Source organism: Sus scrofa, chromosome 15, assembly GCF_000003025.6.
Source record: "Sus scrofa isolate TJ Tabasco breed Duroc chromosome 15, Sscrofa11.1, whole genome shotgun sequence".
Classification (NCBI taxonomy): domain Eukaryota; kingdom Metazoa; phylum Chordata; class Mammalia; order Artiodactyla; family Suidae; genus Sus; species Sus scrofa.
Window position 1 is genome coordinate 140,247,935 of NC_010457.5, and position 15,518 is coordinate 140,263,452.

At 54.0% G+C, this 15,518-nt stretch overlaps 1 protein-coding gene across 3 annotated transcripts; it reads right to left on the bottom strand.

The window, feature by feature from the left end:
• DTYMK (deoxythymidylate kinase) lies at positions 137–7,869 on the bottom strand. 3 transcript variants are annotated; one of them, XM_021076413.1, is made up of 6 exons: positions 7,661–7,845; positions 6,003–6,058; positions 4,647–4,723; positions 2,932–3,022; positions 873–1,070; positions 137–320 (listed from the first exon to the last, which is right to left on the bottom strand). In XM_021076413.1, the coding sequence occupies exons 1-6, from the start codon at positions 7,788–7,790 to the stop codon at positions 210–212; spliced, it is 663 nt and encodes a 220-aa protein (XP_020932072.1). In that variant the 5' UTR covers positions 7,791–7,845; the 3' UTR covers positions 137–209. The 3 variants fall into 3 exon arrangements, with proteins under 3 accessions (XP_020932072.1, XP_020932073.1, XP_020932074.1); XM_021076414.1 differs by lacking the exon at positions 4,647–4,723 and having other exon boundaries at positions 5,950–6,058; positions 7,661–7,869; XM_021076415.1 differs by lacking the exon at positions 4,647–4,723 and having other exon boundaries at positions 6,055–6,058; positions 7,661–7,844.

A 15,518-nucleotide genomic window follows, 5' to 3' on the forward strand; every position in this document is an offset into this window, starting at 1 on the left:
GTGTTCAGACGAGGCTGCACCTGGCGGAGACCCGCCCAGCCCCTGGCGGATCCACACTGAGAGTGGGGGGCCTGGCCCCACGCTGAGTCCGCCAGCCCCGGGATGTCGGTGGAACCCACTGGACGCAGAATGAAACTTCAGTGAGAAGAGCAATAATTTATTAGTATCTTCAGAGCCCAGCAGAGAGCGAGGAGCCCAGGCCTGGGCCTCTACGTCCACAGCTCCCCCAGCGGCTTCTGTGCAGCGGCCTGGATGGTGTCCTCAGACAGCGCTCGGATTTCCCCGTGGACGTCCTCAATGCTTCGGGAAGCGTCGACCGTCTGTTGGGTGGGAGAAATCAAGTCTGGTTAGCGCCCGGCACCTAGTCACCGTGCTTGGGTGCTGGGCGGGCTCTTGGGGGCACTGCGGAGGCTCCTCTGGGGTCCTTCACCTGCACCCTTCTCTGACCCACCACCCTGACTGGCAGCAGCCTTGGACCCAAGCCACCCCATGCCTCTGCGGCGGAGGGGAGCCCCACGCCTGCCGGCCCGCATCCCCCTCTGGGCAGAAGACCCACTGGGCATTGGCCTGCGACCCCCCAAGCCCTGGTGGGGCCCAGAGCTTCTAGGCAGGGTGCCCCCCAGCAGTAAGTCCCAAACAAGCTTGGGGGTGGGGACACACGTGGGCATGTGGCCCCGGGGCATCGGCCTTCTGGAGCCTGGGGTCTGGGTGGAGACTGCATGCCCGCAGGGGCTGGAGGTGCAGGCTGAGGGTCAGCAGGGAGGCGGCCCTGACCCTAAGGGGCTGAAGGGACTGCAGGCCGAGGGATGACCGCCAGTGGGCCGGGTCGAACCCGCTGTCCCGGCCCAGGTGAGCTGACGCCCCCGGCTCACCTTCCAGGGCAGGGTCACGTCCCCCATGAGCTGCTGGAAGCGCTGCAGCGCCCGCTGCTGGAAGGCCCCGCTCTCGTAGCGCTCCAGGCCAAAGCCGCCCCGGGCAGCCGCCTCTGCCAGCTGCAGCTCCAGGAAGACCACCAGGTCCGGCTTGGGGAGGCCCGTGTCCGGCTGCTTGCACCAGTCCAGGGAAAAGTTCTGGCAACACAGACCCCGCCGTCAGTAGAGCCTCAGGGGGCCCCATTTGTGGCTTCAGCACTCACTCCAAAGGGGGAAAGTGAGCGGCCGATGGGTTGGAGGGGAGGAGCCGCCGAGACAGTGGCTCTGCAGCTCTTAGGTCTCAGCAGTTTCTGCTCCCTCCCTCCCTCCTCCTCCACTGACCTTGTGAATACATCCAAAAGCAGACATGTCACTTAAGGCAGGACTGAGGGGCTGCGTGGATGTGCCCGGCCCTCCGCCAGGCAGAAGACATGGCCCAGGAACAGAGACCCTGGGGTCCCGGGTCCTTGGCCATGTCCTCTCAGGCACACACCGCCAGGCAGCGGCCCTCCCGCAGACCGGGTGGGACACCCACACTCCCGGAGACCCCCCCCATTCTTTCTAGACCCAAAAACGGTGCCCCCACTTCTGGAGGAAACGTCAGCTTCAGGAAGGCTGTGACCCAAGGCCACAGAGCTCTGAAGACATGGGGGGCGCTTGCAGGAGGGTCTCCAGGCCCGCGTGGCTTTCACCAACAGAGAACATGACCGGTACCTTGGAGGAGAGTCCTTTGAGGAAGGACCCAGCCAGCTTGTGTGGAATGAGAAGGCTCTAGGAACTCCTGTGGGGGCTCAGCGGTTAACCAACCCAGTTAGCATCCATGAGGATGCAGGTTCGAGCCCTGGCCTCGCTCTGTGGGTTAAGGATCTGGCGTTGCCATGAGCTGTAGTGTAGGTCGCAGATGCAGCTCGGATCCTACGTTGCTGTGGCTATGGTGTAGGTTGGTGGCTATAGCTCAGATTTGACCCCGGGCCTGGGAACCTCCACATGCCGTGGGTACAGCCCTAAAAAGCAAAAAAAAAAAAAAAAAAAAAAAGGCTATGGTTTCGTGACCACTCCTCAATTAACCAGGATCCAGGGCTGTCACTACAAAAGGAGGTAACCAGGCATCTTGCCTCTTGATAGGAGCCTTGTGGAAAAAAATTTTTTTGTAATTTTAACGGGAGGAAAAAGAGCAATGCAGGAACCTAAACGTTAAGAGATTTAAGAGACATTTCCAGAATGGATTTTAGGGAGTTCCCCTCATGGCTCAATGGTTAACAAACCCGACTAGTATCCATGAGGACGCGGGTTTGATCCCTGGCCCCGCTCAGTGGGTTAAGGACCCGCTGTGGCTGTGGTGTAGGCCATCGGTACAGCTCTGATTCGAACCCTAGCCTGGGGAACCTCAAAAGACAAAAAAACAAAAAAGAATAGATCTTAATTGGTTGGATTCTGACTCTGACTATAAAACACAAGACGAGCTGAAGAGCTTCTGAGAGCACTGGGAATCTGAACGCCGACTGAACAGTAACTGCAGAAGGGCCGCTAGCTACGGGGGCTGAAGGGCCTGACAAAGTGGGTCACAGACACTGCAGGTTCAGAGGTGGGTGGCTTGTTTTCTGCTAGACTGTCTTTGGAAGTCCCTAAATAAAGAGCCGGAACAAAGGCCATGTTCCTGGGCCACCACAGCTCCCTGGAACGCGGAGGTCAGAAGAGCACAGAAGCGCCCAGACACTCCCACGTCTTTTCTGAAAACAAGACGCTGGATGAAACCAGCCTGCAGATGCACCGCGTGTAAATGGTTGATGTGAGACATGTTATCCAAATAATGCTTGAGTCTGTGAGAACCACCTGTAGCCACAAAAAAAGCTGCTCTTCCTGCTGAGGGACTAAATCAGACTGGCCAGTGTGGGGTCCAAACCCCCCGAGGCAGTGAGGTGACAGACTGGTGCCGTGACTGCTGTGCTGGCAAGGACGGAGCCCTCGTCCTCCGAGTCCACACTGGGCACAGACCCTGCTGGGTCCGAGCGACACTCACCTCCTTGGCGCTGGTGAAGGCGACCCCAGAAAAGGCGTATCTGTCCACGACCAGGGTGATACCCTGGCTCAACTTCTCCTTAATTAATGGCCTAAAAAGAGAGAGTGCCCGTGAGTGATGATCTCGGCTGCACAGGCCCTGAACACTCATGCTTAAATCATCCTGAGGACGCGAGTCAATTTGGAAGACAACACGATGCAGGGATCGCGCGCGGCACCTGCAACCTTACTCCCATCCCCCGGCTCTGGGTCCTCTCTTTAGGAGCGGCTCCCTGGGCAAAGCCAGCCTGAAGAGACACGTCCACTCCTGGGTAAGAACACAGCTCTGGAAGTTCCCGTTGTGGCTCAGCCATTAAGGAGCCCGACTGGTATCCAGGAGGACGCAGGTTCCATCCCTGGCCCCACTCAGTGGGTTAAGGACCCAGCATTGCTGCAAGCTGCAGTGTAGGTCACAGATGCAGCTCGGATCCCACATTGCTGTGGCTGTGGTGTAGGCCGGCAGCTGCAGCTCCTAGTTTGACCCCTAGCCCAGGAACTTTCATATGCTGCAAGACCCTAAAAATAAAAAAAAAAAATTAAAAAACCCCTAAAATCAGCAAGAATGGAAAAAGAAAACTGTAAAATTGTATGTAAGATCAAATGAACTTAACTGCATCCCAGATGAACAAATTGAAGGGAGAAGCATCCCCTTGTTCCAAGGACAGGGCTGCGCCAGCCTTGACCTGTGCACAGGCTTTACAGACCGGGGGCAACCATTCTTTTGTGGCGGGGGCACACCACAGCATGCAGAAGCTACTGGGCTAGGGATCAGACCCGCATCATAGCTGTGATCTGAGCCACTGCAGTGGCAAAGCCAGGTCCTTAACCTGCTGTGCCACCAGGGAACCCCTGGGGCAGTTCCTGGTGATTAAAACCACCTTGTTGCGGGGGGGGGGGGGGCACGGGACTGAGCAGATGAACAGGAGCCAAGAGCTTGCAGTGCGGGACTGGAGCAGCAGCGTCAGAAGCCTAGAAGCAGGACACCCCGCCAGCAGCAGGCACCCCCAGCCCCGACTGTTGGCCTCCAAACGCTGCTCCTCGAAGAGGAAAGAACGGCTGGTCCCGCTAAAGGAGAAGAGAGCTCAAGAGAAGCCGGACACCTCGTCACACCACAACCATGAAGCCCGGGATGTGGCGAGCGGAGAGGAGCCAGCCAAGGGGGCTCCCACAGGCCAGGCTTGGAACAATCTGAACAGCACTACAGCCCGTGACCCTGAGTGCACACTGATGGTGGAGGCGGGGGGGAGGCAGGAACGTGCCTCCTTACATGGAATGCCGGCTAACCAATGTGGGATTAGAAAATCCCAACAGCTGAAAAAAAAGAAAAAAAGAAAATCCCAACAGCTGACTGGGGCGGGATGCTTAACACCCGCCAACCAGGAGGTCACGGTCTCCTGGGGAAGGGGTGGTTGGTAGTTTTACAGCGTGTCCCCTCTTGACCATTTATCACGGGAACGAGTTACTCGGTGGGCGAGCCTGGCAGCCCCTCACAGAGGACTCAGGGAAGGCACCACAGCCAGCCCCTCAGCCCCGCCTCCTGCCCTCAAGAGCCCCAAGGTCACTTCGGTGGGGCTCCTGCCAAAAGGCAAAGCCAAAGCTCCTAGTGAGGAAGCATGAGATAAATGCAGCATTTTATAAAATAAACAGCCTGGGATTCTTAGGAGGGAGCAATGTGACCTGGAGGTGGGCACCGGGCAGGTCCTGGTGCTCCTCCTGCAACTGCTCAGCTTGACGGAGACAGTTTCAAAATAGTCCTAAAACAGGGAGAGAAAAAGACGCTGAGCTAGAGAAGCAAGCATTTCCATTTGGAAGAATTCCTGAGTGCCCTTGAGGATGCGGAGACAGGAGGGGAACCCCTGTATGGGGAAACCTCAGAGGGCGAAGGCGAGGTAACTCGGTGACCAGGCACGGAGCCAGAGACGAGGAGGCACAGCACAGGCGGAAGTCACAGGGCTGAGCGGATAACCAGAGCTCCCTCTCAAGCTGGGCCAGGTTCCAGGGTGAAGTCCAGACAGCCCAGGTTAACTGAGCACCCACGCCCAGCCGGCCCCTCTCACCAGACCCTGAGCGTCACTGTGCCCAAGAGGCTGAGCCACACCAGGCTCACGCAGTGGTGCCAGACAGGACACGGGCATCTGACTGGCCACCCAAGGACTTTTCAAGTGTCAGGGCAACTAAAGCGGTGGCAGCGGCTGCGATGATGTGAAGGGAGCTGTGGCAAAACAGACAAGAGACACAGGCTTGTGTGCCTGGGACGAGGCCAGAATTTAGGCAGTGGCGTTTGCACGGTTTTTCACTTTAAATTGGGCTGATATTACTCTTCTGTAAACCCAAAAAGTCACAACATTTATGTCAATAAATTGCAGATGTATTAGAGTATCGATACAGTCATTTTCATCTAACACGTGGGATGGGAAAGGCCTTTCTACACCGGACACGAGCTAAGCTGGAGGGAGGAGCCGGGCCAGGTGCAGGCACACAGTTCAGCCCAGAGCCGGGAGGGGAAGAGGCCGAGATGGCAGGCAGCTGGGGAGCAAGTCCAGTGCCTGTGGCAGGACCCCATTTACCCATCTTAAAGGGACACACACGTGTGTGAATGTTAACAAAAGCATCTGAGCGCTCACGCCACAGGCACTGCCTAAAGCTGCGCTGGGAAGAGGGGACGTAACAGAAAGGGGATGGGAGAGGTCGCACACGGTCAGCTCCCCTTAGCGAAGGTTCACGACCGACATGCATAAACGGGGACGAGCTGCCTTTTCAATCAGCTTTTCTGTGTTATCTAAAACCACCTGAAAATAAAGTCTATGAATTACAAGGGGGGAGAGCACTGACGAGTGCTTGCTGGGATCTGGGAGTCAAAGAACCTTGTGAAGGTACCGCCTCCAGCGTCACTCTCAACACCATTCAGAAACAAGACCTGCGTCCACTGACTCCTAAGGAGGCACCACAGGGGGAGGGCAGCCAAGGGCAAGGTGTTTACACGTGTTCCCAGCGGTTTGCGGAGAAAAGCAGGTGCACGGAGTGATCCTCCACCTCGCTTTTCTTTTCCAAGTAGGAAGCCAGGAGCTTGCCAATTTCAGTTGACCTCTCTAAAATAAAAAACACAAAAAAGTGAGGTTAGGCTTTCCATCTGCTTGAATAGTTTGTGCCAAACTTCCAGCCCTGAATCAAGAGGGAACTGAGTTCCTAGTTTCTTGTTGTTGTTTTGTTTTTTGTTTTTTGTTTTTTTTTTTTTTTGCGTTTTAGGGCCAAAGGTGTGGCATATGGGTTCCCAGGCTAGGGGTCAAATTGGAGCTGTAGCCGCTGGCCTACACCACAGCCACAGCAATGTGGGATCTGAGCTACGTCTGCGACCTACACCACAGCTCACAGCAACACCAGATTCTTAACCCACTGAGCGAGGCCAGGGATGGAACCTGCATCCTCATGGATACTAGTCAGGTTCATTTCCGCTGAGCCACAACGGAAACTCTGAACTTAGTTTCATTTTACAGCTTTAGATTCAGACTCAGACCTCAAGAAAGGGCAGCAGTGGGCAGATACGCTGGGCTGAAAGATGCTTTAGGAAGAAGGAACTCAGGCAGAAAGGAGCAACTGCAAAAATGCCAACAAGCTGACCAGACTGCGAACCAAAAAAGGTCAATCATAGTGCCTATACCTGTACATCAACCAACACAGGACTGTGTGGCACTGTATGTACTAATTGAAAAAAATCTGTAAGTGGACCAGCACAGTTCAAACCTCTGTTGTTCAAGAGTAAACTGGGTAAGATTTGCAGACTGGCTGGCCTAAAGATTAAAATGATAAGTATCTATAGTTCTCCTGTGGTGCAGTGGCTTAGAGATCTGGTGTTGTCACTGTAGCAGCTTGGGTGGCTGCTGTGGTGCAGGTTCCATCCTTGGTCTTAGTCTTTCCACAGGCCATGAAAACCAAAAAAAAAAAATCAGTAAATAGAAAAAAATGATAAATACTCAAAAAGCATTTTCAGAGTTCCCATTGTGGCTCAGAGTGTTAAGAACATGACAGTGTTGGTGAGGGTGCAGGTTTGATCCCTAGCCTTGCTCAGTGGGTAAAGGATCTGGTGTTGCTGCAAACTGCAAACTGCAGCATAGGCTACAGACGTGCAGCTCAGATCCGGTGTCCATGTGGCTGTGGCCCAGGTCGCAGATGCGGCTCAGATGCCGTGTGGCTGTGGTGTAAGCCATGGCTACAGCTCCAATTTGACCCCTAGCCAGGCAACTTCCATATGCCACAGGTGCAACCCTAAAACATATATATATATACACATACATATGGGCAAACAAAGCTAGTCAAACAAAACAGAGACTTGGATTACAGACAGCACCAGGAGACTTCTAGGGGTGATGGATACAGTCATTATCTTGACTGTAAAGATGGTTTCCTGGGTGTACACGTGTATCAAGACCCACTAAACACGTAGCATCAGAGCTACGCAAAAATAGAAGCACAGATGCATCCCGCTGAATGACAGGAACCAGGGCCGGCTCACAGGGCGCACATGGACGGCAGCCCCGCGCTCGGAGCTCCCCACCAGCAGACGGACAGCGAGCGCGTGTGCAGCAGCACTAGACTTCGCTCCTCCGTCCTCGGGTGCCCGCGAAGCCCGCGGGCCCCGCCCCCACCCAGGGTCCTCCCTTGGCCCCCGGCCTCCCGGAGCCCGGCGCGCCCACCCGGGAAGCGCAGGAGCTCGGCGCGGTGGCCCGCGGCGCACAGCGCGTCCACCAGCTTGCGGCTCTGCGTGCTCTTCCCCGCGCGGTCCACACCCTCCAGTACGATGAGAGCCCCGCGCCGGCCCGCCATCTCCGCGCCTTCCCGCCGCTGCCGCCGCCTCGCGTCGCCGCGTCGCCGCACCGCCCGGACCTCCCATTGGCCGACGTCCGCGGTGCGCGCCGGGATTGGCTCAGGTGGGACGGCGCCCAGGACGTGCGTTGAGATTGGCTGAGATTTTCTGGCGTCCCCGGCGCGCATTGGGATTGGCTCAGGTAGGACGGCGTCCGGGACGCGCTCTAGGATTGGCTAAAATGTTCTGGCGTCTGAAGCGCGCGCTAGGATTGGCTGCGATCTTCTGGCGTGCGGGGCGCGCGCTGGGATTGGCTGGGACAAGTCCGGCAGAGGCGGGGCGCCGTGTCGGGGTCGTGGGCGCTGGGTGGCGGGAACCCGGCGTGTGCGTTTGACCACGCTACGCTCGGAGCCTGCCTGTCGCCCTCAGGAATTGGCACCTGGGGGGCGGAAAGTTTGAGGGCGCGTGGTCCCGCGCCCAGAAGGCGCTCGGGATGTCTTGCCCCTGTTGTCTTCAGGCCGTGTGTTTCCCTCCCGTCAGGCCGGTCCCTAGTGTCCTCGGAACCTCGCGGCCGCCCGGCGGCGCCTCCCCGAATGCCGTCCCAGTGGGGGTCTTTCCTCAAGGCGGGGCTTTGGGGCGGAAAGCAACTTGAGGCCCGTAAGAAGCTAGAACGGCCTTTCCGGAACGTGGAACGTCTGAGTTTGCCACGGAGAGGCGCTCGTGTGGAACTGGAGGCGGTAGAAACTTGGCAGCCCTGGGATTCTGGGCTCTGCCCGCCAGGGAGCCTTTGAGAACCTCCGGACCTACCCTCCCCAGTGCATCCCGTGCTGTGCCACGCCCTGTGTCGCCGCGACCCACCATACCTTTGGTAGCTTTATGCTTTCCCGGTTGACCCTTTCTTGATTTAGTTTGAGGTTCTGGAAGGGCGATAGAATCTGTTACTCCCGGTTAATTGGCTTCCTTCTTTGGTGTGGAGCTTGGCGGTGTAACCAGAGCTGACTTTCAAGCACAACTTTTAAAATCGTCTGTGAGGTTCCCTGCACCCCCTCCTAACCCCAGTGAGAGAACAGCATGTGCACAATTAGGTTGCTGTTTCATCCCAGATCCTGGAATGAAGACGCACCGCCCAGCTGCAGCCCCAGTAAGAAATAAGCAGCTGTGATTCTGAGTCTCCTGAGATGCAGTGCTTTTTGTTACTGCAGTGTAACCTGGTGGAAGATCAAGGTACTGATGTTGCTTTCGTCTGATCAATATATCTTGTTCTAAAATGTCCATCTCCTTGCCTTCAAGAGGAGGAAGGGATTAAGTGCTGGAGATGGGCACTTGCCATCTGCCTGTACAAGGAGTGACTGGTGAGTCACTGCACCTGCTGACCCTCATCCGCTGGAAGAGCTCGGGGTGAGAGCAGGAGCGAGGCTCTCAGTGCCCTAGGAGAACTGGCAGAACAGGCCTTCAGACAGGTACTTTCAGGAGAGGATTTTATGAGCCCAATCATTGCATCTCCTTGTATCTGGAAAAGCACTGAAATCCTTCATGGTGGTGACTGCTCCTCATGACAAGCAGTGACCTTCACGACGCTGGCAGTTAACTTCTGTAAAATGTGTGTGTGCTTGTACCTCCCCCTTCGCCCAAATCTCATGTATGCTGACGTTCCGCCTACCTCTCGAGTGGTATTTCAGAACTTTCTCAAATGCTGCCTCCTGGGCTATAGTCCTCATTTTGCCCCAAATAAAACTGAACTGTCAACTTTTAAGTTGTGCATGTCTTTAAGTCGACAGAATACTGTGGAAGAGAAGCCCCGTGGGGTTGGGCAAATCATCTGTGGGATGAGCCTACCAGGAAGAAAAGGAAACAGGTGCAGTACATCAGCTTGTAACTGCACAGCCTTCCTGGTCACCCCTGGAAATGGGGGGAGCGCGGCTGACAGTCCTGGTATGCCAGAGAGGGGTAGATGTCCTTTTGGTGGCAGAAATGGCTAAATAAGTACAAGGACAGAGAAATTTGTTATTAAGATAAAACCAGCAATTTTGCTTCCACCTCTTCCAACATGGCATGTCTCTTTTCTCTCTCTCTTTTTTTTTTTTCTTTTTCTTTTTAGGGCCACACTTGTGGCATATGGAAGATCCCAGGCTAGGGGTCAAATTAGAGCTACAGCTGCCAGCCTACACCACAGCCACAGCAACACGGGAGCCGAGCCGCGTCTGCAACCTACATCACAGCTCACAGCAATGCCAGATCCTTAACCCACTGAGCAAGGCCAGGGATCAATCCTGCGTCCTCATGGATACTAGTGTTCATTAACCCCTGAGCCACGAAGGGAACTCCCACACCATGCCTCTTTTTTATTGGGATACCTTTGACTACAAGTACCCAGAATGCCAGCCTAGCTTTGGCTTAAATCATTGCATAACCTAACATCCAGAGTCAGGCAGGCCCAGAGCTACTTTTGCTGCTCCGTGACATTAAATACTGGGTCAACAATTTGGCAGTTCTCCTGTCCCTCACAGTTGCAGGGTCCATGCAGCACCCCCAGGCATCCAGTCCTGACCTCACATCCCTGATGCAAGCCTAGGAGAGCCCTTGCAGCTAACATCCTTCTCCTTCGTGCCCCGCTGCACTGACAGTTGGGTCTCAGGTCTGATTTTCAGCCCAGTTGGCCCTGGAGCAGTGTGAGTCTACACTGCCGTGGAGGCCTAATCGGCGGCACAAGGGCATCTGCTTCATGGAGGAAATTTCTGATGGGACTGTGGGCCTGAGTGTGCTCGGAGACAGAGCTGAAATAAAGTTGACTGGAAATGGGGGATTGCTGGACCTGGTTGATGGGCAGGTCGAGTTTGTTAGGTTTTCTTTGCCCTCGTGCGTTTGAGATGCTCCCTTTTTTAAAAAAGAGGCACTACAGGAGTTCCTTGGTGCCCTAGTGGTTAGGACTTAGCACTTCTATTGCTGCAACTCGGGTTCAAGCCCTGGTCTGGGATCAGAGCCCCCCTCAAGCTGCTGCACGTTGCAGCACGTTGCTTCACAAGAGGCACGACCTTTAACTGCCGCCAAGTGTGTCACTGTGTTGCATGTTCCATCTCTCGTCTACCATCCAGCAAAGCCTTGCTCCCTGTCCTCACGGGGTTGCCAGAAAACACCACAGACCGGGTGCCTTAAACAGCAGGAGTTTTTTTTTTTTTTTTTTGTCTTTTTGCCATTTCTAGGGCTGCTCCCATGGCATATGGAGGTTCCCAGGCTAGGGGTCCAATCGGAGCCGTAGCCACCAGCCTACACTAGAGCCACAGCAACACGGGAGCCGAGCCGCGTCTGTGACCTACACCACAGCTCGTGGCAACGCCAGATCCCCAACCCACCGAGCAAGGCCAGGGATCAAACCCACATTCTCTTGGACACTATTTTGGATTTGTTTCCACTGAGCCACAACCTCATGGTTACTAGTCGGATTCGTTAACCACTGCGCCACAAAGAGAACTCCAAACAGCAGGAAATTTTTCCCACAGTTCTGGAAGCTGGACGTCCAAGTTCCAGGCGGCCGGGAAGGTTCATGTTCCCCCTTGGATTGCAAATGGCCACTTTCTTGCAGTGTCCTCACGTGGCCTTCCCACAGGACGGGAGAGGAGAGCTAGGTCTCAATTCTCTCGCCAAATATGGTCCCTTTGGGAGTTAGGGATTCACCCTCTGGATGTGGGGGGTATTCAGCCCGTAGCTCTCGCCTGCTTCCATGTGCCCTCTTGGATGCCATCCCTGCCCCTCCCCACAGTAGTTGAGGCCAGAGGGCGGCTAAGTCCCTGCTGGGGAGATGTGAGCAGAAGGGGTGGGTGCTCCTCTGGACAGGGGACTGAACGCTCTCCCTCCCGCCTCATCCCACCTTGCAACCCAGCCTTGACCACGAAGGCTGGGAAGAGTCCGGGTTCCTGCGTGACCCATCAGCATGACTGCCGGCCCCCTGGACTGTTAGGTAAGACATAAGATTCCGTCTTTCTGAGCCACCGGGTTTTGGTTGGGCTTCTTTTTTTTTTTTTTTTTTTGTCTTTTTGCTATTTCTTGGGCCACTCCCGCGGCATATGGGGGTTCCCAGGCTAGGGGCTGAATCGGAGCTGTAGCCACCGGCCTACGCCAGAACCACAGCAACGCGGGATCCGAGCCGTGTCTGCAACCTACACCACAGCTCACGGCAACGCTGGATCCTTAACCCACTGAGCAAGGGCAGGGACCGAACCCGCAACCTCATGGTTCCTAGTCGGATTCGTTAACCACTGCGCCACGACAGGACCTCCTGGTTGGGCTTCTTTGTTAGTGTAGCTTAGCTTTGCCCTAAAGCACTTGTTCTGAATTGGGAGACATTTTGATCTGCACACCTTGTGGGGGGGTAGTAACAGCACCCGGTGGGTGAGGCCGGGGGTGCTGCTTGGCATCCTACCAGCACGGGAGAGCCCCCCAGAGAGGTTTTGGGCCCAAATATCCATTGTCCCAAGATTGGGAAACCCTTCTCTAAAGTATGTAGAAGTAAGTAAGGGCTCATCTCTCATTTTTGATTTTTTTTTTTTTTTTTTTTTGCTTTTTAGGGTGGTACACTTGGCATATGGAGGTTCCCAGGCTAGGGGTCCAATCAGAGCTGTAGCTGCTGGCCTACACCACAGCCACAACAATGTGGTAGCCAAGCCGTGTCTGTGATCTACATCACAGCTCATGGCAACAGGGGATCCTTAACCCACTGAGTGAGTCCAGGGATCGAACCCGAGTCCTCGTGTATGCTAGATTCGTTAACCGCTGGGCCATGACGGGAACTCTAGGAGTCATCTCTCATTTTTGCAGTGACCAAAAGCATCTTTGTAAGAAAATTCATCAATTCTTATGTGAACAAAAGAAGACAAACTGCTCTCTGAATGGAGTCGTTTTCATCACATGATCCATGACAAAGGCTGCTGCGATCGCAAAGGATTTTCTTTCAGATGAAAGGCGTGAAGACCAGTTTGCCCACAGTCGATAGTAAAGGACGTAAAAATGAGGGAAGAGGAGGTCCCGTCGTGGCGCAGTGGTTAACGAATCCGACTAGGGACCATGAGGTTGCAGGTTTGATCCCTGGCCTCGCTCAGTGGGTTAAGGATCCGGCCTTGCCGTGAGCTGTGGTGTAGGTCACAGACGTGGCTCGGATCCCGAGTGGCTGTGGCTGTGGTGTAGGCTGGCGGCTACAGCTCCGATTGGACCCCTAGCCTGGGAACCTCCATATGCCGCGGATGCAGCCCTAAAAAAAGGAAAAAAAAAAAAAAAAAAAAAGACAAAAAAAAAAATGAAGGAAGAACTGCAAACAGCCAACAAAGTTGTGCAAATCTGTTTAGTCTCGCTTAAAATCAAAGAAACACAAAACACTGAAGTTTTTTTTGCAATCACATGGAGCAAAGATAAGAAAGCCTGGTGAAATCTAGGGTTAGCAAAAGTGAAAACCCACTCAGTCAAGTGTCAGTATTAGCTTCCCTCAGGCAATGCGTTTAGAAGACTGGCACTTAGAACCTGACCTTTGGGCTAGCGAAACAGTTTTGAAGAATTTATCTAAAGAGCCGTAGACAACAGAGTGGCTGCTCCTCCCATTGAGAGGCGTGGTCTAACCTTCCTCCTCTCGAATCTGGGTTGGTCCCTCGGACTCACTTGACCAATAGCATGTGGTCAGGTGATGTCTTGGGGTGACCAAGATGAGGTCTTGCGGCTTCCACCAGGGCCTCTCAGAACTTTCTGGAAGCCCTGAGTAGCCACCTAAGAGGTACCATTGGGCTGGAGAGGCCACGTGCGTGTGCTCTGGTCCACGGTACCAGTCAAATGCAGCCTTCCAGCCACCCCAGCCATCTCCATTGTATCACTTAGAAGAGTCACCCAAGTGAGCCTTGCTGGAACGCCGGACTCATGAAAATTGTGAGCTATAAGAAAATGCTTCTTTTAACCACTATGTTTTAAAGGTAGTTTAGGAGTTCCCATAGTGGCGCAGTGGTTAACAAATCCGACGAGAAACCATGAGGGTGCGGGTTCGATCTCTGGCCTCGCTCTGTGGGTTAAGCATCCGGCATTGCCGTGAGCTGTGGGGTAGGCCGCCAGTTGTAGCTCTGATTTGACCCCTAGCCTGGGAGCCTCCATATGCCGTGGGTGTGGCCCTCGAAAAGACGAAAAATGAATAAAAATAGAGGTCGTTTACTCTGAGGCGATGGGTATGTGCAGGTCTATGAACAAATGGAGCACTGTTTAAGGTGATGAAAAATTGGAGACAATCAACAGGCGTTCACCCGCGCGGTTTGCTGAGCTACGGCCACCGGTGGCCCGCACCGTAACACCGGGGGAAACTCCGCCAGGACGCCTGAGGCGTATTGGGAGAATTAAGTTAAAGATGTAAATGGTATAGGAGTTCCCGTTGGCTGAGCCATTAAGAATCCTCAAGTATCCAGGAGGATGCAGTTTCGAACCCGGGCCTGCTCAGTGGGTTAAGGATCTGGTGTTGCCCTGGGCTTCGGTGTAGGTTGCAGATGGGGGTTGGATCCCATGTTGCTGTGGCTGTGGTGTAGGCTCAGCCCCTAGCCTGGGAACCTCCATATACTGCGGGTGTGGCCCTAAAAGACAAAAAAAAAAAAAAAAGAAAGTAAATAGTTGCAAAGTGGATTGTGTGACTCACCAATTAAGAAAAGCAATAGCTCAGTTTTAAAAGTGGGCAAAAGAGGAGTTCCCACCATGGCTCAGCGTTAATGAAACTGACTAGAATTCGTGAGGATTTGGATTCAATCCCTGGCCTTGTTCAGTGGGTTAAGGATCTGGTGTCCGGTGGCTACAGCTCTGATTAGACCCCTAGCCTGGGAACCTCCATAGGCCGGGGGCGGGAGGGGGCACTAAAAAGACAAAAAGACAAACAAAACAAAACGAAAAAACCTGAAATAGTACAGCTTATTCTGAAAGACAGTTTGGAAAAAAGAAAAAAGGCGTTCCCGTCCTGGCGCAACAGAAAGGATTCTGACTAGGAACACGCTGTGGTGAAGGTCGCAGACTCGGATCCGGCGTTGCTGAGGCTTGCGGCGTAGGCCGGCAGCTGTAGCTCCAATTAGGCCCCCCCGGGAAACTCCATATGCCGTGGGTGCGGCCCTAAAAATACAAAAAGACAAAAAAGACAGTTTGGCAGTTTCTTACAAAACTAAATATAATCTTACAGTATGATCCGGCCATCATGGTTCTTGGTATTAACCCAAAGGAATTGAAAACTATGTCCGCACAAAAATATGTACAGAAATAATTATAGCAGCTTTATTCATAATTGACAAAACTTAGATGCAACCAAGATGTCTAATAGATGAATGGATAAACCGTGGGACAAAAAGACAATGAAATATTCTTCAGCATTAAGAAGATACCATCCTAGGAGTTCTGGTCATGGCTCAGTGGTAATGAACCCCACTAGGATCCATGAGGATGCAGGTTTGATCCCTGGCTTCACTCAGTGGGTTAAGGATCCGGTGTTGCCATGAGCTGTGTTGTAGGTCACAGATGCGGTTTGGACCTTGTGTGGCTGTGGCCGTGGCCGGCAGCATATGCCTTGAGTGCGGCCCTAAAGAGAAAAAAAAAGAAAAAGAAGATGCCATTCAGTCACGAAAAGGCGTGGAGGAACCTTAAAATGCATATTACTGGAGTTCCTGCTGTGGCTGTGGCGCAGTGGGTTGAGAGTCCAGGGTTAGCTCTGTGGCAGCTCTGGGTTTGACTCCTGGCCCAGCACAGTGGATTAA

Bases quoted from the DNA above. Each gene is read 5' to 3' on its own strand.
- DTYMK (XM_021076413.1), bottom strand. From the start codon at position 7,790: ATGGCGGGCCGGCGCGGGGCTCTCATCGTACTGGAGGGTGTGGACCGC. The intron at 6,059-7,660 runs GTGGGCGCGCCG...TTTTTATTTTAG, and splicing joins CGAGCTCCTGCGCTTCCCGG to AGAGGTCAACTGAAATTGGC. The intron at 1,071-2,931 runs GTGAGTGTCGCT...CTGTGTTGCCAG, and splicing joins CCTTCACCAGCGCCAAGGAG to AACTTTTCCCTGGACTGGTG.